General features: G+C 33.8%; 5 protein-coding genes across 5 annotated transcripts; 2 read left to right on the top strand and 3 right to left on the bottom strand.

Annotated features, from left to right (window-relative positions):
- The first annotated feature begins 5140 nt into the window (after positions 1-5140).
- On the top strand, positions 5141-9526 carry LOC103843640 (probable indole-3-pyruvate monooxygenase YUCCA3). The gene is made up of 3 exons (XM_009120380.3): positions 5141-8236; positions 8337-8708; positions 9002-9526. Exons 1-3 carry the CDS (start codon positions 7526-7528, stop codon positions 9227-9229), a joined length of 1311 nt encoding a protein of 436 aa, XP_009118628.1. The 5' UTR covers positions 5141-7525; the 3' UTR covers positions 9230-9526.
- Positions 9527-10995: 1469 nt separating this feature from the next.
- LOC103843638 (NADH dehydrogenase [ubiquinone] 1 alpha subcomplex subunit 13-B) lies at positions 10996-11940 on the bottom strand. The gene is made up of 3 exons (XM_009120379.3): positions 11650-11940; positions 11498-11569; positions 10996-11337 (listed from the first exon to the last, which is right to left on the bottom strand). Exons 1-3 carry the CDS (start codon positions 11862-11864, stop codon positions 11193-11195), a joined length of 432 nt encoding a protein of 143 aa, XP_009118627.1. The 5' UTR covers positions 11865-11940; the 3' UTR covers positions 10996-11192.
- A 1005-nt stretch (positions 11941-12945) lies between these two features.
- LOC103843637 (glycine-rich protein 23-like) lies at positions 12946-15002 on the bottom strand. Its single transcript, XM_009120377.2, has one exon. The coding sequence runs from the start codon at positions 14908-14910 to the stop codon at positions 14257-14259; it is 654 nt and encodes a 217-aa protein (XP_009118625.1). The 5' UTR covers positions 14911-15002; the 3' UTR covers positions 12946-14256.
- A 235-nt stretch (positions 15003-15237) lies between these two features.
- Positions 15238-16950, top strand: LOC103843636. The gene is made up of 3 exons (XM_009120376.3): positions 15238-15859; positions 16286-16411; positions 16533-16950. Exons 1-3 carry the CDS (start codon positions 15743-15745, stop codon positions 16677-16679), a joined length of 390 nt encoding a protein of 129 aa, XP_009118624.1. The 5' UTR covers positions 15238-15742; the 3' UTR covers positions 16680-16950.
- A 1912-nt stretch (positions 16951-18862) lies between these two features.
- On the bottom strand, positions 18863-23470 carry LOC103843635 (probable pectate lyase 1). The gene is made up of 5 exons (XM_009120375.3): positions 22736-23470; positions 21784-21864; positions 19870-20616; positions 19628-19766; positions 18863-19453 (listed from the first exon to the last, which is right to left on the bottom strand). The coding sequence occupies exons 1-5, from the start codon at positions 22834-22836 to the stop codon at positions 19226-19228; spliced, it is 1296 nt and encodes a 431-aa protein (XP_009118623.2). The 5' UTR covers positions 22837-23470; the 3' UTR covers positions 18863-19225.
- Positions 23471-24880: the final 1410 nt, after the last annotated feature.

Here is a 24880-nt window from a genome sequence, read left to right as displayed (position 1 = left end):
CCAATAATTGCACTTATTGGAAGAAAGGGTTTTATTTTAGTTTACTAAAATATACTAAAATTATTGTTTAATGTCATACCAAATAATTTTCAGATGTTGGAAATGATTGGCATTACATATATACCCACCAAAAGATTTGACCAAAATTTGGCTGATAGTGTCGCACTTGATCATTATGTCATATCCTCTTGTCAGTTTATTTTATTTAGTCCACTTATGGTCTTCATCTATTTCATTGGTTATATTTGTGTTAGATTATATATTTATTAATTTATAACATTCATATTCATATATTAACATAAGACCTCTTAAAACAAACTATCTTCTTATTAAATTACTGAAATCTAAATAAATAATAACTCTTTCCATTTCACTTTATCTATCTTTTTAAATTTATCCAGACAATTTTTATTTTATATCGACAATTAAATTAAAACAGAAAAGATATTTAATATTGTTTATTATTTTAAATTATGGATTTGGGAATGATTTTATGAACTTTCTTGCCGTTTATGAATGTTTTTAGTAAAAAACACAAATATAACCAAAAAATCATCGATATTCAATTGTATTTTCTTGTTCAGACTCTAATTTTTATTACATCAGATTATATTATAGTTGTGCTTCGAAATTTAAAATATATATAGATGCGGTAATTGTTTTGCGTTACTAGTTTTGAAAACATTGACGTATGAGGAGTTTATTATTTCATTTCCCATGTTTTTTTGGTAAAAAATAATTTCCCATGTTTCCATGTGATGACACACACAGATTCGGCTTCCAATCGTATTTCTCGTAGATATTTCTCTTCTTATTATTTTCCGATTAAACACAACCAAAATCTAATATTCTCCTCCTCGAGAAGATTTTATTGTCTACTACTAAAATATTTGTGCCTTATAGTTTTATCTAATGCATTCTCAAAAAAAATGGTTATCTTATGAGTTTAAATTTTTATAGTTACCTAAATTAAGTTAAAGTTTTATGTCTACTAGAATGTATTATGTACACACATGTCCGTTAACTCTTAAAATTAATCTGTAAACAAAAGTGGTAAATTATTGTACCATACTAGTGTTATAATATTTAAGAATGATGAATATAATTAACAATTAAAATGATATTAGAATAAAATCTTTTTTTTACAGCAAAATCTTTTTTTTTTATATTTGTTACTATTGATAGTTTGTTGAACGACATGTTAACTAACTGTGGAAATAGATTTCTACTACTTATTTCATTTTATTTATATTTAATTGGTTACACAAATTAAAAAAAATATTAAATTTATTTTACTTCTAATAATTCTTTATTTTATTTAATTATATAAATTAATGAGTTGAAATTGATGAGTTAAGACAATAAAAATAAAACTGAAAAAACTATCATATATACATTGAAAACATGAAATAATACTTACAATAAATTAATTTTAAACTCTGAAATAAAAATTAATATGAAACTAGTATTACTTTTCTCTTAAGTCATTTATATTAATTAAAAGAGTTGCATAATTATATGGTACAATGACTTATATATACAGCCACAAAATTATATAGTAGTATATTATAATTTATATATATATATAAGAAAACAAGTACGCCAGACTTCTGAAATTTTAAACTCTAATTCCTTATATTTGCATAATTTATAAGAGATTCTACAAGTTTCAATTAATTATATTATGTTTTGCTATTAATTGTTAATAATCAGGGTGCTGCGCTGGTTTGGAAATTGGAACCCTATACAAAACAAAGGGCGTTTACTTTTTTTCACGATTGCTAGCTTTCTCATTATATTACCAAGTAGAAGTATCATATAAGGATTTGAAAATATTTTTTTCTTTGAAACACGAAAAATAAAACAAAAAGCGAAAAAATGAAGAGTGGTGCGTAAGATATTGTGTTGCATTTGTGCACGTAAATCAAATCAGTACACACTTAACATGATCATTTATTTAGACCATCATACCATAATAATTAAAATATACTCCTAAATGTTTATAAAACCTCTACAAATGTTTCGGTGCACTAATGTCTATTCTCGAGGTTTATAGGAAATGAGAACACACCATTACCAAGTCTTGGAATATGGTAAATGTGATCAATTCCCTAAGTCTTTTTAGTAAGTCACTTCTCACTTTATAATCTCTCAATTAACGAGAATCGAACACGCCTTCAATTTTGATTCTTTATAGCATTATGCATCAAATCAACCAAAAGTAGTGTGTATATTCCGAGAAATATTCAGCAAAAATGAACCATTAATATCCATATTTATGTATAATTCTCATCTAATAAAAGTTATAGTACATGCATATAATGTTACCAGTCTGAATGTTACTATAGCTTTTATTTTTGTTTTCTCACTTTATAATTTATATAATCCAATGTCACCAGTATACCAGCATAAAATTATGTAACTCCACTTTTTTTTTTTTTTTGAAAAAAGGTTTTCAATTTAAATGCTAGAAAGATACAGAGATAAGGTTTTAGGGACCTTAAGAGTTCAAAGATAAAACAACATGCAACAGTTTTAAAGTCAAGGGAGACGCGAAAGCAACATAGTATGATGAAGGCAACACTTAACAAGATTTTGTTGTGAACTCAGTGATGAGGACCTCTTCCTCGGCCTCTTTTTCCTTTCCCTGTAACAGTAAACCATTCCATCTCCTTAAGCCTTTGAGATGGCTTTAATGGCCTACCGCCTCGTGACCTTAGTGTTGATTCATCATCTACAAACGGGTCTCGAGGATGTATAGGGGAAGTATCATGAGAGGCAAAAGTAAATGGTAATGGAGAATTTGAAAAGACAAGTTCCTTGGCTGGTGGGACACTCGATGGTTCACTGGCATCAGCACTATCCAATACCGCAAATAAGTTGTCATGAACAAATGGTACAGAAGACGGAGAGGAGTTAGAGTTATCAACCACAATATCAACATTCCCAACAAACTTCCCTGAAGGAGCCTCTGGAGTTGGTGGTACAGATTGTGTTGAGGAGTCAACAGGTTCTGCGACATCTAATTGTTTGCAGGTTTCGTCATTAGGAGAGACGGAGACATCTAATTGTTTGCAGGTTTCGTCATTAGGAGAGACGGAAACTACGGTAGGTGGTGGGAGTTCCTTTTCATCAGTAACAGCAGTAACATGAGTAACTTGAACAGTTTCAGAAGGTGTACAAGACACATGAACCTTTTCAGTGAAAGAGCCTGTAGGAGTGTTCACAGCCACAACTGAAGCAGAGGGGACTGTGGTGACTTCTCTACTTGGTTCTTCTATTTCTGAGTTTTCATTTATAGGCAGGCCACTTCCTTCATGATCAAGAAGAATACAACCTTGAGAATCAAAAGATAAAGTATCTGGTTTTTCCTGAGATTCTAGTGGAGCTGATTTAGTAGCTTTGAGAGACTGATATGCAGCAGAAGAGTTTTCAGATACAGCGTTGATTGGAACCGGAGGGAGACCAAGGCATCTAGGTGCTTTGTGACCTAACTGCCCACACTTAGGGCACACAGAAGGCAGCCATGAGTATATAACAGAAACCATTGATACTGAACCACTTTCATCTTCAAGTGCTACTCTTTGAGGAAATGGTCTATCCAACTTAACTTCAACCAGAATTTTTGCCTCACCCATCAGTATAGGATCAAGCCAAGGCTTACTCGTGAGCATCGGTGCCCCTATACCGGAAGCTATCCAGCTTATACCTTTCTTGGAATAAAGCTGGTGGGGAATGTCTTTCAGAGTAAGCCAAACCGGGATTGTAGATATCTCAGGGACAGTGATAGTACCCTTAGGATCCCAAGTAGATACAAACATTATACAATCATCCACATGCCATATACCTCTCTGAACTACCCACTTACGAGTAAACTCATCCGGAATGTGAAACAAAAAAGCGTTGTTTCCTATCTCACGAGTGTAGATCCGGCATCTAGTTCCCCAGATTCTACTAACAACAGATTGAATTAAGCCAGAAGCAGGGGCAGAGCACCGATAGAATTGACCAATTACAAATTCCTTCTGGTTCTCTAGTCCTTCTAGTAAGACATGGCGAGGAATACGTACCTTTGGCGTACCATCCTCGAGGAACTCAGGCGAGGTGACCTTATGCAGATTTCTCTTAGACTTCTCCATTTTTGAAGCCCAAGGATACTCAGGATCATTATCACAGATACCTAGTGGTACCTTGGCAGTTACACTCGAGGAGTAGCTATTATGCGGAGAAGGCCTTGAAGCGTTGATTGCCCTAGCAACAGGTTGACGCCGCCGAGATGGAGCACAGTTGGCTGCCGAAAGCGAGGGCCACTGAGTTTCTCTGGACAAATCGGCTATCAGTTCCTTCGAGGTCTGCATGAGAACCGTAGCTGCAGAAGAAGGTTGAGTGATGGAGAGAGGCTTCGACCAAGCATTAGAAGTAGTGACCGTGGAGATTGGCTGGTCCGACTCCTTTGGGGAAGCTGAGAAGGAGCCACCAGAAATAGTGGCTAACGGAGGAGTCCCACTGGTTGGAAGAACCATATCGACACTGGGATCGACAGTAGCAACATCAACAGTAGCTGGGACTTTCGCTAGTGGATTTGAATCTGATTTGAGGGAATCCATGAGTAGAGTAGGGGAGAAACCTTCAGATGATGGCAGACTGGAGCCCCCTTACACGCGAGGTGGCCAGAGACGCCGGTAATGGCCTCCGATTAGATTCAATTTGGGGTTTCTAAGTTTCGCCTTCGAAGTCGCTTTTTTTTTTTTTTTCCTCCGTATTTGTAACTCCACTTTTTATCATACAAGATATACATGGTTCAATGTAATTTTTAACATGATATAATCAGGATCCCGTACGTACGTTACATTCCATGAATCAGTATAACATGTATTTATATACCCTTACATACTACGAGATAGTTACAGCGAAATGTCTTTTAATAATTGTGCCTTTTCAACATGTCGAGTTACGATATTACTTTGGTTAACGCGTTATAATATTATTATACAGAATGGTCGGTTATACTAAAGGTAAGAACATCCGATCAATATTCTCGAGAGCTTCTATTCATCACTTTCGTTTATTATTTATGGTAACTAAGGTTAAAAATTCCCTGCCACAGCAAGCGCATGTTGGTTCTCCTCAAGATTGGTGCGTTTTTTTTTAAAGGCTTGTGCATTTTAAAGATATTTTGATTACCGTATAATTAATACTGTAAGATAAATATGTAGTACAAATGAAAGCCAAGTTACAAAAAAAAAAGAAGATAAATACTACAAGGACTCACAACATACGTATTCAATGATAACTTTCAGTATAACTAGTGGATCATTTTCCACTTACAGATATAAATTTGTGTCAATATTGCTTCTCTCTCTTTTTCATATTTATACATTTGAATAAATATCAGTATTTTATTACGTGAACTGAAACAAAATTACTCTGGTACGCAGTTGTGACATTTTATAATTAGCTTCGACCTAAGGCATTCGAAGTTCGAATCAATAATGGGGGATTTTTTTGAGCAACCACGTCGTGTTCTCAGTATATTAGAGCTTAGTTAATTGCTTAATCCAATAATTTTGTACGTTTAATTTGGAAATATGCAACATTCCAATGAATGTCTTAACAGCCAAAATATACACTTATAAAAATATAGGTTCACTGGATCTTGATAACAATATATATCTGCTCACAAGTCACAACAAAAAAAAGGTACAAATTATAACTATAAATTTGTTTAAAGTTTATTTTCAAGTATGTTGCTAGGTCTAATAAACGGTCGAACGGCTTTATTCGTTTTATATTATTCAAATTTCCGTTATAATATGTGTGACAATATACAAATTCTATGTCATTTTGGATTTAAACCGTTCAATCATCTCACCCGGCCAAAAGTCCTCATCATTAAACCCATGTTGTTAATGGCTTTCTAGGCGTAATATTAATTCTTTTGTGAATTGACAAAAGAATTCAGGTTGTTATAATACTAGTCTTTTATCATTTAAATTCAATAGTATACTTCTTTTTCATGAACACAATATATTTTGAGGTGGCGATTTCCGTTGAACCCTAGGTCAAGCAAAAGCCACAGATCATTAATACTTTGCAAACCTAGATCAACACATGTGTATGTATGGGTTTAGGGAGAGCTGCATTTCTTTTTTATTTTTAATGAAAATTAATTAGTCGGTGGGATGTGTAGCCACTCCTGATGGAGGTCTAACCACGTTGCCTCAAATTCCACTGCTTCGCGGAATTCTAAATTTTATCTTTTTGAAGAAAAAATTGAATTAAAAAGACATAGAATTTTAAATTTTGTTCTACCTTGCAATATAAATTAACTTCTTTTTGTTTACATATATTCTCTACATATTAAGAAGAGAGAGAAAACGTTTGTGTGAGTTATGTTCCAAAAAAAACCTGATTTACAAGATCAAAATTATGACAAAGAATGAGGGGGATACAAAAAAAAGCGTATGTTTTGAAAAAAAAAACTATAAAAGCACAACGAAAATAAAAGATCAAATCTAAAAATAGTCATACGAAGAAATTTGTACATGAACAAGTTTTAGTATAGATAAATAGTTTCTTTAAGCGATAGTTTGATAATCTATAACGGAAAAGGTACTATTTCTCTAAAATAAGGCTAAAGAGGAGAAAAAAAATAGAAACTCACAAGTCCCCCCAATGGACCTTTCATGTTTATATGTATACATGATCGTGTAGCAATATGCGTTGTCATGTCTTCCTTAGAATCGATTATATAGGCAACGTCTATGTGTATCTCCTTTTTACCCTTGATTGATTCCTACGTTGGTAGCAACCTGACATCAGACTTAATTATCCTGTTTTCGTTCTCTTCTCAAATGTATTTCCAAAGTCATGTCTCTTCTCTCGATAAGCCCTGGACTTCTTTTTCACAAATAACGTATTAACGATTTAAATAGGGTTGTAATATCGGTGAGTGATTAATGAAGATGTGAGATTTTGGGCATGTCAACACCTAATTATGAGATTATCAACGTGGTTTTTGACAAGTTTGATAAGTATCAAATAGTTAAATAGTAGTAATAAAATCCCCAGATGTAATACGTTAACTAAATCGAGACCGTTTTGTTACAGCGAAAACTCTAAACATACGGATACGTCTCTTACTAATCAATAATTTCCATGTACCATGAGTAATATAAATATATGGCATGCAAAGAAAGAGGTTGCAAAATACTCGAACTACTTTTCTTGTAACTATCATTGTATTTGTTGGACAAGGATTAAACTAATAACAATAAGTAGAACCTATGAGCGAATAAATAAACAAATGATGGTGGGATGCAAGCTTATCATTTGAGAATTAAATAACATTCATGAGTAAAAATAATAACTTAGAAAAAATAAAATATATTACAAATTCCAAATTGCTTCAAGTCTTCTTCTCTATTTATACATCTTCTTCAGCAATACAACAAAACACACACATACTTAACACTCTCTCTGTTTTCTTCCTTCAGAACTAGTAACCTATAAACTCTATTTAAAGATGTATAGAAACAATAACAAGAAGTCTCTCAACATCTCAAGCATGTTCGGTAACTTCATCCCAGACAGTGACATTTTCTCCCGTCGCTGCATTTGGGTCAACGGCCCGGTCATCGTCGGAGCCGGCCCATCGGGCCTAGCTGTAGCTGCTGGCTTGAAACGTGAAGGAGTACCGTTTATAATCCTCGAGCGGGCCAACTGTATCGCTTCACTGTGGCAGAACAGAACGTACGACCGTCTCAAGCTCCATCTCCCTAAACAGTTCTGCCAACTACCCAACTTCCCCTTCCCGGAGGACTACCCGGAGTACCCAACCAAGTTCCAGTTCATTCAGTACCTTGAGGACTACGCAACCCACTTCGACATCAACCCTAAGTACAACGAGACGGTCCAGTCGGCGAAATACGACGAGACGTTCGGGCTGTGGCGTGTCAAGACGATATCGAAGAGCGGGCCGCTCGGTTCTTGCGAGTTTGAGTATATCTGCAGGACTCTTGTGGTGGCTACGGGAGAGAATGCTGAGAAAGTTGTGCCGGATTTTGAAGGACTTGAGGACTTCGGCGGAGATGTTCTTCACGCCGGAGATTACAAATCCGGTGGGAGGTACCAAGGGAAGAAGGTATTGGTCGTAGGATGTGGAAACTCTGGTATGGAAGTGTCTCTTGATCTCTACAATCATGGAGCAAACCCATCAATGGTTGTTCGTAGCTCGGTAAGTAAAAAAACAAAACAGAGCATCCTCTGTTTTTATACTCTGTTTTTGAAAACAGAGCGTCTAATAAATACTCTGTGTTTCTTCTTGGTTTATTCAGGTTCATGTGTTACCGAGGGAGATTCTTGGGAAGTCAACGTTTGAGCTAGGAGTCACGATGATGAAATGGATGCCGGTTTGGCTCGCGGACAAGACACTTCTCTTTCTTGCGAGGATAGTCTTGGGGGATACCGATAAATACGGTCTAAAAAGGCCAAAGCTCGGACCGTTAGAGCTGAAGAATTTGGAAGGTAAAACGCCGGTTCTTGACATCGGAGCACTACCTAAAATCAGATCGGGAAATATCAAAATCGTCCCGGGGATCATAAAGTTCGGTAGAGGAAAAGTTGAGCTAGTGGATGGCCGTGTTCTTGAGATTGATTCCGTTATTCTAGCTACTGGTTACAGAAGCAACGTCCCTTCATGGCTTAAGGTAAATTACACAACATCTTTCTTTGTTTCTTTAAAGTTTTAGAAACATTTAATGATGTCGGAAGAAAAACATAAATACCCACCCGACCCGGTCCGAGTCTTGTGAAAACCCGACTAAAGTTGTGTTTTGAATGTGAGCATTAAATGTAACGACCAAATTTAATATTTACATTTTTTCATGGAGAAGGATACAAAATCGTGGTACGAGTTTTGGTTAGATATAATATAAATCCGGTAATTATGTTATTGAATGCGAGTACTAATTGAAGTCATGTTTGGTGTTGGATTTTTCAGGACAATGACTTCTTCTCCGATGATGGGATACCGAAAAACCCGTTTCCAAACGGATGGAAAGGAGAGGCAGGACTGTATGCTGTCGGATTTACGAGGAAAGGATTGTTTGGTGCGTCGCTGGACGCGATGAGTGTGGCTCACGATATTGCATGCAGGTGGAAAGAAGAATCTAAGCAACATAAGAAAACTGCTGCAGCTCGTCATCGTCGGTGTATCTCACATTTCTAATTATAAAACACTACTAGAGGAAAAATACAAAATGGAGATATGATCATGGGAAAAAAATCAAAGAGATAACTAAGCCCTCTCTGAAGAAGAAACCCAAAAACAAAAAAAAAGTGAAAATAAAAATTGCGGTTTTTTCTTTGTTTTTGAAGAGATGTGGCTTTTTATATATAACTGTTTATTCTTTTGTTTTGCGAATGTTTTTTTTTTTTTGTTCTTGTGTATTATTTTTGTTCTTCATTTTAGATTCTGAACTTGTAAGAAGTTTTGATTAATCTAATATGACAAATGTTATTATGTTTTTATCTTGCTAAATACTTTCTCTGTTTCTTAATAAGTGTCACCATGACATTCTTCACACATATTAAAAATGTGATTGAATAATTTGTTATTAATTACAAATACTCAATCAATAGTATTTGTAATAAATAAAATTATTTATAAAATCAATGCAGTTTGCAATTAATTTGTAGCTGAAAGTAAGTATAATTTGCATTGGAATAGTATTTGTTTGTAGCTGATTAGGAAAACAAAGAAGAACAAAAGGAACAACTAATATCATGCTGTTTCATTACTGGAAGAATACTCTCATAAGTTAGAGCTGTTATTTTGGTGATTAATGAATTATTAGCAATATCATTACCAATTTGTAATGAATTTAATTTGACAAATGATTGATTACACATGATTATCTTGTACCATTATTACCTAAATGCTATGATTACTCAAATCCCAGCGAACAAAACATGCATTTATCTAGGATATGCAAAATCCATTAGTGATGCAATTGATCTGATGAGAGTGGTGACCAGATAAATAAAACAAAAGTTCATATATCTACACAAAGAATCATTTATTTAAGAAAATATAAATGTTTCTAATGATATATTAATTTGATAATTTCTTGGAAACAATGTAACAATGGAATCCCATTTTTCATTATACATATGATATAGATCTAATATAAGCAATTATAAATTTAAACGAATTCAGATACGAAATTTGCAATATGTGAATATATATATATATAATCTTTAACATTATTTAAGTTTTTCATTTGTCAACTTGCACTTCAAAATAATTTAAGGTACCAGAGTAGCTTTATTTCACCAAATATAAAATTAAAAAAATTACATCCTAGACATTTATGAGTAGCAAGTTTCATTTGAAGTCTGAGACTCTGCATGCAAAGTCATTGAATTAGCAGAACAGAGAATTGACAAACAAAAGGACGAGAAAGTAAAATTTTAAGTTTCATATATGTTAAATGTGTTGATGAGTGAGTGAATCAAAACCATGGGTTCTTCTGGTTCCTTCATTCTCTGATCCAAACAAAAACATTAAAAGCTGATTCCTCCCAACTGTGTAAATGTCTGGTTCCCATCCTCTGAAAACAGTTATTCATGTTCTCACACAAAACCCTGCAACCTTTTACTCAGACATCACTTAACCTAAAGATATGGAAGAAGATACCCACATGGGTGATTTTTGATTTAGCCGCCGAATTAAGACTATTTCTTCTTCTCTGTTCTCTTTCAAGAAACACCAAACCGACCCATTTTTGTTCTTGCCAGTGTCTTATCAAACTCACAAGGGAAATAGTTTTGTATATTATTATTTGGACCCGTACTACAAGTTGAGATACAGTAGGACCAATGTACATTCACTTACACTTTACATGAGAAGGGCCTAAAATGTTCATTTCTTGGATAGCATTTGATCTAATTGACGGTTTTTGTTGTACATTTCCACTATTTTTTTGCATATGATGGGATGAAAGTATTCTTGACCATTGAAACAATTACACAAAACACACAAAATGTTCCAGTAAAACAATACAAGAACAACTGTATGTTGAATCATTCTTTTTCTTATTAACGAGTGAAAAAGATAAAACAAGAACATATTAATCCTCACTGAAACATTCATTCATCATCATCGTATGCATTTGTGAGAAACTAGTATATCACCAAACATCAGGACGGAGTTCACCAGTAGCCGGTGGCATCCAACGACCAGAATTGTAAACGTTCTCGCCAACTTTCCATCCCGGAACATCCTTCATTACATCAGCCTCGTAGTCTAAATACTTTTTCCACTCAGACACAAACCTATTTAACACAAATATCGTTACTTACTGTCTGAAGGTTTTTTTTTTTTTTTGAGCAACACTGTCTGAAGGTTACAAATTTTTTTTTTTTTTTTTACTGTCTGAAGGTTACAAAAAAAAAAAAATAGTTGCAAAAACAAAGATTGATATCAAATCGTTACCTTTCATCTTCTTCAGCTTGAAGAATGGGAAGTATAGCTCTACGAGCAGCATACTTCTCTTCCTTCAACGCCCTACACATTGCAATTACATCTACAATAAACATGTAACTAGATTTATTTATTCATCGTTGTTATAGGAATATGGTTGTTACCTGCGGATTTTGTTACCCTGGCCGACCTGATACATTCCCCAAGCAAATGCACCCGAAACGGTTAGGAAAATGGCCATGGCGCTAGGACCCGTATTGGATATCCGGCGAGCATATCGGACCGGTGCAAACCCACCCGGTGGCGGACCATCCTGGAGCAGCGGCATATCCTTCACACTCGCCATCCCTGGCTTCTTCCTTATCATCGCCTCCGTCATCTTCGCTCGATTCAATTGACTCCGATCACTACTGAATCCGATTTAATGTTGTTAAACCGAATGTTTGTTCTAAGGAAAGCTTTCCATGTTATATTTTTATTTACTGGGCTTTTACGAGGCCCACGCCCACTTAAATGACATTTTCTCACCTACTCTTTTAGACATTTCAAATAATTAACACCAAATATATATATAGGAATACAGAGAGAGTAAAAATATTTTTCGTATAGTCAAATAGTTTTATTTAGATATTTGATTTGATCATCTATATATTCATCATCACGAATCACACGATCATAAATTTCAAGCTATTTCCATGGAAAACATGCAATCTTTTCACCAAGCCTGCATGCACCATCAGCTTTGATAGTCCAATTACATTGATAATGACATTCGTCTATATCTCTCAAACCATCGAATATATCAAACCGTTTGACCTGCTTGTTCCATTTAAAGCTGCAAAAGAAGAGTGTTGATCTCCAGATATTTGTTTGAAATTTAAAGTGGTAATTCTTATCGACTGCCAACTTGTGAACTCCTAAGTCGTCTTCTTTCGATTTGCAATGAACGGTGAGAAGTGGACCGCTTTTTCCTTTATTGCCAAGACAATTCGTCATCGTGACGACGGTGATAGGCCAAAACGGAGGTAGCTTACCATTACTCGAACCAAATAAAAAAACGATGATCAGAAAAGTCACGTAAAGCTTCTGCAGACTTCTCATTGATATAGTTTTTTTAATATCTTCTGTGTATGTTTATGGTAATGAGATTGCTATTGGAGTTGATTTTCTTTCCACATATATATATATATATATATAGGTTCTTTTTGTTGACAACTATATATATAGCAAAAAAAAACTATATATATAGCGCTTTTGTAGAGACACATTATGGTTATTTTAGAGCACTTTCAATATTTAATCTATGAAATATTATTATTTTGGTAAGTTCTTAGTTAAATAATTATATTTTAATTTAAACAAAATTAATACCACTAAAAATTGGACATGTGGGTTCAAAGTATCTTACCAGCATCTAAAAAATCATTGTTTGAGATATTTTTGCTGAAAGTTTCTTTTCCTCATCTTTACTTTTATTTTTTTAACATTATTTTTTGTTTAAATACTGGAGTGAAAGTGAAAATCCCTCACTGGAGTTGTCTATCCTTGTTAAGAACGTAGTAAAAAAAACTAATAATAATATCAGTTACCAAATGAGCAAGCGAATCAATCAGTGTGCATTTAGTGAGGCTAGATCCGATTCGTGACGGGCTTTGTGAAACTTGTCGTTGTCGTAAAAAGAAGATTGAAGACATAAACAAAACAAAGTACTATTGACTTCATAATATAACAGCTAATTTCTTGAACTTTCATTAGCTTAGCTAGCTTATCAACAATAATAGTCAGGCCACAAAAAGAATACTCGAGGCTATATATTATATACACGTCGTAATAAATTGCATGAGATTTTGAAGTCCGGGACACAGCGACATACTGTAGAGAGGACGATGCATGAAATGACACGACAAGTGTTTGACATGCAAACGTATCTTCTTAAATTTTTGTCCATCTCATCATCACGCAATTAATTATGTTATTTATTATTGTTTACACTTTGTGGATTCTTGCTGTCTCTCTCCCCCGCCCCTCACCATGACAAAATTAACAATTTTGCAACAACAAAAAATCCCCACGATAACTAATTAATTGGATTAGCTCTAAAGTTTCTTTTGCATTTCTTTATCAAAAAAAAAGTTTCGTTTGCATGTGTATAACATCTTTATATGGTATTATAGAAAATATTTTTGTTTCAATTTGTATGATGTTTTAAAATTGTCTATCTAAAAACTATTAAATTAACTAATTAAAATGTTAAAGTCAATGTGTATTTTTTTGTCTTATTTGTTCAAAATAGTAATGATTAACTATTTTTAATAACTATTTTTGTTGTAATCAAATGTTTTTTTTATAATTTGTGTGTTTATACTAAAATATCATACAAAAAAATGGAGGGAATACTATATATTAAGCTCAAGTTCTGAAATGTTCATTGTTAATACTCACGATTAAGATCATAATAACGAATAATGAAAGCTAGCATTATAATCCCTAATACTTAAGATCATAGTTACTGTATATATAATTTTGAAACAAATCTTGTTATTAGAAGCATAATAATTTCTCCGCCCTTAATTTTGAACATGCACGAAAAGATAGCAGATAACTTCATACTAAAACAAACGTAACTATGATCAACGACTAAACATAGTCACACATTACATAACACGATGGCCAAATCGAAGGAAACGTTACACAAACCCAAACAAGAAAATACATCAAAAGTCACCCTAAGGATAATCAACACAAAACTCTACCAAAGCTTCGTATCTTCATCAAGGATGTGGAAGTATCCCACCGCCAACGCCACCAACGACGCCGTGTCCACCGCCAATGCCACCAACACCGCCAATACCGCCTCCCTTACCGATACCACCACCACCGACTCCACCTATACCACCCCCGGTTCCGCCTAGACCGCCAACACCGCCAATACCACCAGCTTTACCAATTCCACCACCAACTCCACCTAAACCACCCCCAGCTCCGCCTAGACCGCCAACACCACCGATACCTCCTGCTTTACCGATCCCACCACCGACTCCACCAAGGCCGCCTAGACCGCCTCCTACACCGCCTAGACCACCGCCTATGCCATGGAAACCACCGATTCCAGCTGCACCGCCTATGCCACCGTATTTACCAATACCGCCAAGACCTCCAATGAGTGGCAGACCTAGACCTCCCACGCCGGCGTAACCACCAACTCCCGCGAATCCGCCGACTCCTGCTACGCCTCCGATGCATTTTTTGTCACCGAGGCTTTTTGGTGGTGCCTGATCAGCGGCACTTGCATGCACGAGCGTTGTGGTTGTATCGTCATGTGTCGTCGTCTTGCCCTCATCAAACTCACCCGGCACTTGACGAGCACGTGCATGGACGACAGTCAGAGCAAAGAAGACACAAACGACTGACAAAACTCTTGACATCTCTCTTTCTTTTCTCAACGCTCTCTCTTTTATATAAATTATACTATTGATTGTCTCGTATAGTCGTATGTTGTTGAGGTTTACAATGAGTTTTCTAGGGTTTATATAGCAAAATGTAGGGTTGGTGACAGTTGAAAGTCATAAATTTCGCTATGAACATATTTTTAATTAAAAAAAGATTTCCCCCTTATTAAAGGCTGTCTGATGATACAACTATACGATTGACAACTGATTGGTCCAATTTCAAATGTTGGTTCATTTTTGGTTTTGTAGTTAGCTAGTGTCTTCACTCTTCAGGCACTACAGCAAGCGGGATAAGACCATGAACTAAATTCTAATTCGTTCACCACGTTCGTTTTGTAGTGTAAATTTGAAATAGACCAAAACTAAACAATATAATAAATCGAAAATTATTACGATTTATTAGTTTAAAGTTAAAAGCAATACATTTACAAATTTTCTAGATGTACGCTTATTAAATTATAAAATAAATAATTAGTAATACGTTACGAAACATATTCAATTTTAAATTCAATACAAATAAACATATCATTAAGTAACTAAAAACGAAGAACAAGTCCATAGCCGAACAATTAGGGTTTGGGAAAATTCTCTTATACTAAAGACGAAGCACAAAGAACCCTATAATTGCTCATAGCCGGACGATCAGAACTGGGACCACGATGGAAGGGATGATGATCGTATATATATAAAGCTTTTAGCTAGAGTTTGCGTCTTATTTATGATTAAAATCATAATTTCTGATTTGTGAGGGTTTCGATTGTTCTCTCTAAGGTTCCTATATTCTCAGAGTACTACTACAAGAGTTACGATGCATTCGTTGATGCTCTCTTCAAAACTGGCCGAAGTTCTGATCTACAGTGGAAAAACGGTAAGGAGTTTTCCACTCTGTAGGGCATTCGTCTCCGCGTCACCAAGGCCCTTGCAAGTAAGAACCAATAGATATTTCATATTTCTCTCAACTAAAAACTTTATTTCACAAGGTTATTCACTTGGTGTTTGTAGTCATGATGATTTTAGAAACATAGAGATTTTTAAGAGTTTCAAATAAAATGGCAGATTCATGATATTTTGAAATCTGTTTTATATTTGAAGGTTTTTAGAACTTCTATTCCAGTAGTATCATATTAATTCAACTACAAGCTATAATATGTTGATATCTAATTAATTATTACATACTAACAGGATCTGCTGGAAATTAGCTATGCATACAGTGTAGAGTTTCGTATTGTAATATGTTGTACGATAATATACATTGTAACAAGTTACAAACAAGCATCATTTTTTAATGAAAATTCATATATTTGGCAAAAAAAAAAAAACATTGTAATTGATTATGATAAATTAAATAAAGGGAAAAGAAGAGGTAGAGCAATGCAAAAATGTGAAAGAAGCAGCAGATGCAGTGAAGGACGGAGCGAAGCAAGTGAAGGAAACCACCGAGTATATCCAAGATGTCGCTTCCACTGCGTCTGGCCGGGTAATTCTATAACTCCATTTTATTATTTGATTATTCTGATTAACTTTATAGGCGTACGTATGTACGTATGCATTTGGTTTGATTAGTATTGTGTTTATATTTCACTAATTTTGTTAATTAGGTAAGTAAGATGACAAAAGATGTGACGGAAAAGGTTACCGAAACGACGGATTCAGTCACTGAAAAGGCTAAAGGATCTGTATCTGGAGTCGTGGCCACAGTCAAAAATGCTACTGATATCATTAATAACAAGACTGGTGGCGATTAGTTACTAGCATATCTAAATATTTGATTTATTTATATATGTTTCAATAAATTAAGTAGTATTCAAAGCATTATCTGATCAATGATATCTCTGACTAAATTTTGAACATGAATTGAACAATAATTCAAAGTTATACTCGGAAAACCTCTGGACTAGATAGACTGTGTTTCGCTCTTGTAGCATAATAAGGGGAAGTACGATGTAGTAGTCTCCTTAGTGATGATTGATCTTTGTAATGGAAGGAAGAATAAAGAGACTTGTCTTAATTGATTTAGTTGGGTAATGCTGTAAAGGTAAGAGGTATGTACTGAAATGTGTTCAAAAAATGATAAATATGTTATCCACCGTTGTACAACCATATTAAGTTAGGCTATACGAGATCAATGTTTTTTTTAAAGAGTTACTGTAGACATAAATGTCTTTTATATATGGATCACTTTATCCAAAATGTAACATTCTTAGACCATTTCTAATTGTGCTCTATAATCTCATTTATAATTTTCAATAAAATAGAATAACTCTATTATAATCATCTCTATAATTTTCGTTAAAATATAATAATTCTATTATAGAATTACTCTATTTTAGTAGAAATTATAGAGAAGATTATAGAGCACAACTGGAGATGCCGCCTATATCATTTTAGCTTTAGATAAATTATGTTCTATAAATTTTCTGATAGTGAGATGTGTAGATAATCTTAATGATGGTGAAAATAAAAGGTTATCATTATCTTTTGGAACATTTTGCTTGTGATTTTGATCTTTTTGTCACGTGGGTGCACATGGATCCGGTTTAGCGTGTTTTAGGCTTCTCTTGTTTTTCATGTTAACGATCAACTTCCCAATGCAACAAAGCCAAATAAAACATCAATTAATTATGTTCATTATAATATTAGGGGTTTTAACACAAAAAATCAGATTGAATTTAAGATCTATATATATTCACTAAAAATATTTCTAGTAAACTTTATTTTTACTTTAAAACGGCGTAAATCCATAATAATGGAATTAAGTTTTACTTTGATTCTGAAAATAAAAATAATACTCTATTGATGAAGTGATTTCATTGATTACTTCACTATAGAACGGAAAATATAATGTAACTAGAGCATTTTTTAGTCAAAATCAATGAAATATGAAATTGAGTTTGAGATGCTAATCGGTCATCAAGGACTATAAAATTTTATAACAAAAATACTATCTAATGTAAATAAAACATGGTCTTAATATATAGAACAATCGTTCTTTCAGGACTTTCTATCACACTTTGTTACTGTCGATTATTAATAAAAAAATTGACACTCTGAAGGTAATATTTACACATAATAGATATTTACTGTTTTTTGCTAATTTGTTTTTATGATTTCTTGCACTAGAAACTTCATAATATTTCTTTCTAAAGTTTCGGTGGTAGGAAATCAAAATAGAGAAACACTAGCGGGTGATAAATATTCGAATATGTCGCAAACAAACTTTTTCTAATGTTAAAAATCAGATAACACTAATGAAAAGTTAAAAATCAGATAACACTATTGGTTGCTTGTTTAGCTAAAAAGTATAATCATGACAAGTTAAAACCATTTAGGAAAATAAAGCTATCAAATCCAGCCATATAAAATCTATCAAAGCTATTACAAAGACAAGTAGAAAGATTCACAAATCATTAGACACTATGTTTAATTATAAACCAGAAGAACACACAAAAGAAAAAACAAGACATTAACATTTCCCTTAACCACTTGATCACTTTGTCACTTATTAATAAACTTAGCCACTTTGTCGATTATTAATAAAAATTTGGCATTTTAAAGGTAATATTTACACATAATAGATATTTACTGTTTTTTGCTAATTTGTTTTTATGATGTCTAGTTGCATTAGAAACTTGATAATATTTTTTCTAAAGTTTACGTGGTAGGAAATCTAAATAGAGAAGCACTTGCGGGTGATAAATATTCGAATATGTCGCAAACAAACTTTTTCTAATGTTAAATTAGATAACAATACTAATACAAAGTTTTTTATAAACTACCAATTACTATATTGGTTGCTTGCTTAGCTAAAAAGTATAATCATGACAAGTTACAACCACTTAAAAGAAAATAAAGCTATCAAAGCTATTATAGCTTTATTAGACACTATATTACACTTTATTAGACACTCTATTACAAACACAAGTAGAAAGATTCACAAATCATTAGACATTATATTTAATTATAAACCAGAAGAACACACAAAAGAAAAAACAAGACATTAACATTCTTGTTTTTTTTTTCTGGGTATACGAGTTGATCAGACAGAACCAACAACACTTCGGGAGTTTCTCTTTTACATGAAAAGTTTTTTTATTTCCTTTTCTTGTGTTAACTTGCGGTTGAAGCAAGAAAACCCGAGGTTGAGAAAAATTGACACAAACACAGACGAAAAAAAGAAGAGGCAATAGGCTTTTAATTGACAAATGTGTGAGAATGTACACTTTTGTCTAAATATAATAGAAAATGGTTATGAATTTTGGTGGTTATGGTGTCGGTAGGAGGTTAAAAACAACTATGAGGTACATTGACGTCCTCGGCGACATGGTAGAGCTCCGGCGTCAGAAGTAATTGTATCGACCAATGAAGAAGATTTAGCGGCGAGGCTAGAGGCACGTGCGTAGCTACCAGATGCAGCGACTCCTGAAGCAGTGAAGTAAGCTCCGTTCTGAAGCAAATCTCCTTCGGTTCTCCAGTTCCATCCTTTCCAATGACCCGTAGGTGTGTTCACTCTCTTCGTTACCTATCAAAAATATTTAACATCATAACTATCACAAAATCACTCTTCGAATTTATTGATTTTGATTAGTTATTACTATTAAATTATATGAACTTCTAACCAAAGATAAATAAATTAGTAATAATTGTTTAAGATCTCATTCTAACTTTCGATGTGGAACAATGTCCTAATAGGTACCTCTTTAGCAAAAGGATTTTTCGGGGCGGCGTAGCGGTTTCCTTGACTGTTGATTGTTGGGTTTGCACTTCCACCGATCGCATACATTTCCCAGTGAGTATAGTCGTTGTTCACGACATGGAAGTACCCATGCCGACACCTGCATGAACAGTTAGTCACATTGGTAAGAAAACAAATCACAGAAACAGAGTAAACAGAGCATACTCTGTTCTTGTTCTGTCTTTATATATATAGTTATATACCTTGGCATTCTTTGAATAAGTCCGACTCCAAAATGGTTATAAGCAATGGTAACTTGCATAGCCTTGTCCCTCGTGTAAGAATCACTATGTCCGAGCAACATAACCTCGTTGTGGTGAGTCATGTGGTTGTTAGAGATCGTAATCGCGGTGGAGCCCATGATAGCATCCACAAGCCCATCAGCGCAATGAGACAACGAGTTGTGATCAATCCAAACATGACTCGAACCAAAGATGGAAATGGCATCACCATCAGCCATCGTTCTCCACCCAAAGTGCGTCTCTGAGCTTCTAACCATAGCGTTACCCGTCGGTCTACAATCATGAATATGCAATCCATGCACGATGACGTTCGTCACGTACTGAATCGTGATGCAACCGCCGTTAGCGATGTGAACGTTTGCGCCGCGTCCGTCGATCGTTTTGAAGCTGTTAACGATTAGCTCTTGTTTTAACTGAATCACCATGTCACGTTTAAAGACGATCCATAGTGGTCGGTCTTGGGTCACGGCGTGACGTAATGTTCCCGGTCTAGGGTTAACCGGGTTGTCGTCTCTTGGGTCAGTGACTACGTAGAAACGCCCGTCGCGACCGCCAATCGCGTTTCTTCCAAATCCGATACCACAGTCCGCTAGGCGTTTGCGGTTCTTGTGCCAGTTGCGATCGCATCGCCAGCAATCGTCGATTGGGTTGCCTGTTCCGCAAGTAAAGTAACCTAGCTTCCTCCTCTCGGTATGGTTTCTTACACTCCTGTAGAATCATAACCGGTTTAGACTGGTTTCATTTTATTTTTCTTGACCATAACGAGGTTATGTTGCTCGGACATAGTGGTTTCATTTTATTTTTCTTCCCCGCAAACTTAATATAAATAATTTAAAAAAATTAAAATCACACCAGAACATGTGCACATAACATGATTGATGATAAATACGCAATGTATAGTAGACTTTTTTTTCATAGACGTGTGTCGGTGGGATTAGGTTTTCTGGCTAAGTTTCTTGAAGCAAACGGCGTTATAGAGAACCGTTAAATTGTACTGTTACGACCACATGGGAACTATCCAAAATTATTTTTTAAAAATATATTTTTGGCACCTCTTTATAGAATAAATACACTATGTATTTAAAAAGGAATATTAATATTTCAAAAATTACTTTCTATTGTACGTATTTTGATATAAATTTTTAACGAATTCGCAGTGTGTACTGAGCCGTATACGTATGGTTGGTGATGTGAAAGATAATTTAATTTGGGGGAGGACATGATATACTATGCAAATGCAATAATGCGTTGGACATGGATCTGCATTGTATTAGACATTAGTGCATGTCGTGTTTGCGGTGAAAACTGTCTGCTAAAATTAGTAGCTCAACAACGATTGAGATTTGAGAACGAAATAGGAAAAAACTTGAGAATTTATAGATAGTATTAGAAGTGTGATAAGATACTATATTGAAAATAATATAATGAAGTTACCTTATAACATATAAATGCATGCAACATGTAGTAGGTGATATAAAAATGTATACTTTTGTCAGAGAAAGATTTTAAAATGGAAAGGAAAATCACAATAAATATCTCGTTTCATTAATTTTCTTAAATAGATATCTTACTTAAGAGATGATTCAGACAGAAATAATTAATGGCAGATGGTCACGGGACTGGATCTCACTAGTAGCAAGAATAATTAATAGTGTGAACATGGGGATTTTTAGATGAGATATAAATATAGTAACAAAAATGGATTAAGTTGGTTAGAGAAGAAGTAAATTTAACAGCTTTTGTAGTCTAGATCTTGATGCAACATTTAGAATGAAACAAAAGCCACAATAGCACAATAATTGTAAATGAATGATAACTTTTTTAGACCATAACAAATACTAGAAAATATAGAAATCAAATGACATTCGTACTTACATTTCAGCCAAGGCGATAACTTCGTCAGCTACTTCATCCGGATTCGTCACTGCATGCTTGTTCCATTCGATTTCGACCGATCTATAAAAATTGGAGATCACATTGCAACAAATTTAGATATATAAAACTGAGAATCTAGGAAATTAATGATTACATTATTGTAATGCTTTTAAATTTTATAATACATTCGAGAATGCACACAGACCGCTCAATGAAATTCGCTATCACGATACGTTAGACAATCTTTAACTCATCTTTACATCATTCACAAACAAATGTATTTCAATTCATTTTTATTTTTTATTCTAAAGTAAATTAACCTTTATTTCAAAAGTAATTTTCTTTAAAAGAAATACAGATGCATGCAGTAGAGTAATTTTCATTATATTATACAGTTTTTCTATTTTAGGAAAAATAAAAAGATACACAGAAAATGGCTTTAGAAAAAGGTTGTCTTCTGACATAATTATTAAATGACAAAAATGACCCTATCAAACAATTCCGACACTACGACGTAGCACATTGTCTTAAGGTCACACCAGTAAATCTAAACAGAGGCAAGTATAACTACACAATTGCGTTGACTCATGAGTGTATCTATGCAAATTATAAAAGCCGAATGTACGGTCTAGATCTTTGGATCTGGATCACAACACAAAAAATTAACGGCCTATATAATTTCAATTAAAGAATAGAGGGATGGAGTACTGTAGTAGAGATCGAAAAGGCCAAGAGAAAAAACTATTTTCTCCTGCTGCTAATCTTGTCGGTGAAAAAGAATTAGAACAGTCAAACATGAATGATTTTATAACTATATTTTGGGAATTTTCCTTTGGAATCTGAGGAAAATGTAGTTCGAGAAAAATGAAAATAATGTAAACGTATTACTGATATAAAAGAAAATAAATCATCTTCTCTGTATCGAAAAACAGAGAGGTGTAAAGATAATGACCTGGATAGAGATGAGATCTTGTCGTGTGTACTGTTGTCCATTGCTCCCACGAAGAAGAGTAGACATATCATAGCTAAAATCCATGTCGGAAGAACCACCATTGAGGCAGAAGCTGAGCAGAGTGTTTATTATGGTTCGAGAGAATTAGAGCAGAGGAGTGAGAGTTCAAAGACAGTGAATGTACGAGCTTGGAGATATATTGGCCTTCTTATAGAATATAGAGAGGTGAAAAAAGAAAAAAACGAGAGGAAAAAAAAACAGACACGAAAAAGAGACGTTAAGACGGTCGTTAATGTATCTATACGATACGAAATGGAGTAGTACAGTTTGATTCTGTGTCTTGCCTTTTCAGCGTGATTAGTTGTTAACTTAACTCCATCTCTTTATTTACCGTTCTAACCGCCACTAACTGCTCAAGCGTGTGAATGTGATTCACAGACCTCGCACGCTGGAACACTTCTTATAATTTTTGCAAACTAATTATTTTATTTTTCCTTTCATGTATTTAATTTAGTTTTCAAACAACATACGATTTTGCTATCGTAGTGTTCTTTTTAAACAAGGAAAATAATCAATGATGTTTTGTCTAAAAAACCTCATAGTTCTTCATGTTTTTCTTTCTGTATTTGATATTCCACGATGATTATATGGATTTTTCCTACACTATAATAATGAAAAATAAATTAGAAAACACAAGTAAGTGTTTGAAATTTCTTAAATTGGCTATCGCCTTTCAAATATATAATCAATCAAAAATAATATAGCATTTAAGTTTAAGTTATGGTTTAGTGATTATAGTTTAGGGTTTAATATTTAGGGAGTCAGTTTTTATAAACTTTTATAAATGCTTTATAAATTATTCTTAAAATTTTATAAATGGTTTAGAAGGGTTATAGTATTTTTCATCACAAACCTAAGATATTTAGTTATCATTTAAGAGTAAATTTGAAAAGTGATATCAAATTTGTGATAAAATTGAAATTCTCTAAAAACATAGAATTTTGATTTTCTAGACTTCTAAACCCCTTCTCATTATCTATTTCGGTAATCGCTTAACTCTCTAGAACATCATTATCAAAGAGGTAAAAACTTCATATATTTCTGTTTTGACCTAATAAATACAAATCCGTTTTAGTAATGATACTAAATTAGTGAAGATTATATATAATGTACTCGAGTAGCTAGTTAGCTTATTAGTGTAGTTATAAGTTTACAAAAATGGCCACATTTTATAAAAATTGTGTGATAAAAATAAGATGATAATCGAATAGTTATTGACCAATGAAGAACTGAATGACCGAAGGAAAAATAAGAAGAAGAAGTTAATAATTGGTTTAGAAATGATGCTTTCTCTTTCGCATTAAACAGTTAGTGAATGTGACAGCGGCAGAAAATAGATAATATGCTTCTAACTTTTTTTTTGTTCACCTCCTGATAATGTTTCTAACTTGTCGACTTGAATTGACACGTCATCTAAGAGAGAGAGAGAGAGAGAGAGAGAGAGAGATTCCGTACACGGAAAACCAGTTGTTATAGTTCACTGCTGAATTAGCGGATATTAGAGTAATTAAGAGTATCGTTTAAAAAAAATTTATTCTCAGTAAAAGTATACAATACATCCATTGATATTGGAAGGCGTTAATCACGGCTTAGTTAGAAAAAAACAAGAAGAAGAAGAAAAAAAACTATTGAAGAATTTATAGTCAAGAAGGAAAAAAAAATATTGAAAAATTTATAGTTTCATTGGTAATCGAGGTTTTGATAATACTCCCTCCGTTTTTTTATATAAGTCGTTTTGCAGTTATGCACGTAGATTAAGAAAACCATTAATTTCTTATATTTTCTAAACAAAAACATCATTAATTATTTACCTAACCACAATTCAACCAATAGAAAAATAAAAGATATATTACCATTGGTCATACAACATTAATTACTAATAAATTTTACATAGAAAACCGAAAACGACCTATAATTTGGAACAAAAAAATTTCTCTACAACGACTTATATTAAAAAACGGAGGGAGTATAAAGTTATAAACAGAAAAATTGTGCAGACTAATGTTTAATACGGTATGCATGATAAGTGTTATTTTCCTAAAATAAATGGTGCAGACTAATGTTTAATTTAGAAAAGAATAATTT

The sequence above is a fragment of the Brassica rapa genome, chromosome A09 (assembly GCF_000309985.2).
Source record: "Brassica rapa cultivar Chiifu-401-42 chromosome A09, CAAS_Brap_v3.01, whole genome shotgun sequence".
NCBI classification, from domain to species: domain Eukaryota; kingdom Viridiplantae; phylum Streptophyta; class Magnoliopsida; order Brassicales; family Brassicaceae; genus Brassica; species Brassica rapa.
Note: the sequence above shows the minus strand (reverse complement) of the source record. Positions and strands in the feature narration are given on the sequence as shown.

Coding starts and splice junctions, on each gene's coding strand:
- LOC103843640 (XM_009120380.3), top strand. CDS start 7,526: ATGTATAGAAACAATAACAAGAAGTCTCTCAACATCTCAAGCATGTTC. Junction 8,237..8,336: donor CAATGGTTGTTCGTAGCTCG/GTAAGTAAAAAA, acceptor TGGTTTATTCAG/GTTCATGTGTTACCGAGGGA. Junction 8,709..9,001: donor ACGTCCCTTCATGGCTTAAG/GTAAATTACACA, acceptor TGGATTTTTCAG/GACAATGACTTCTTCTCCGA.
- LOC103843638 (XM_009120379.3), bottom strand. CDS start 11,864: ATGACGGAGGCGATGATAAGGAAGAAGCCAGGGATGGCGAGTGTGAAG. Junction 11,570..11,649: donor CAGGGTAACAAAATCCGCAG/GTAACAACCATA, acceptor TGCAATGTGTAG/GGCGTTGAAGGAAGAGAAGT. Junction 11,338..11,497: donor CAAGCTGAAGAAGATGAAAG/GTAACGATTTGA, acceptor TGTGTTAAATAG/GTTTGTGTCTGAGTGGAAAA.
- LOC103843637 (XM_009120377.2), bottom strand. CDS start 14,910: ATGTCAAGAGTTTTGTCAGTCGTTTGTGTCTTCTTTGCTCTGACTGTC.
- LOC103843636 (XM_009120376.3), top strand. CDS start 15,743: ATGCATTCGTTGATGCTCTCTTCAAAACTGGCCGAAGTTCTGATCTAC. Junction 15,860..16,285: donor CGTCACCAAGGCCCTTGCAA/GTAAGAACCAAT, acceptor AATTAAATAAAG/GGAAAAGAAGAGGTAGAGCA. Junction 16,412..16,532: donor CTTCCACTGCGTCTGGCCGG/GTAATTCTATAA, acceptor TTTGTTAATTAG/GTAAGTAAGATGACAAAAGA.
- LOC103843635 (XM_009120375.3), bottom strand. CDS start 22,836: ATGGTGGTTCTTCCGACATGGATTTTAGCTATGATATGTCTACTCTTC. Junction 21,865..22,735: donor AAGATCTCATCTCTATCCAG/GTCATTATCTTT, acceptor CAATTTTTATAG/ATCGGTCGAAATCGAATGGA. Junction 20,617..21,783: donor GTTATCGCCTTGGCTGAAAT/GTAAGTACGAAT, acceptor ATGATTCTACAG/GAGTGTAAGAAACCATACCG.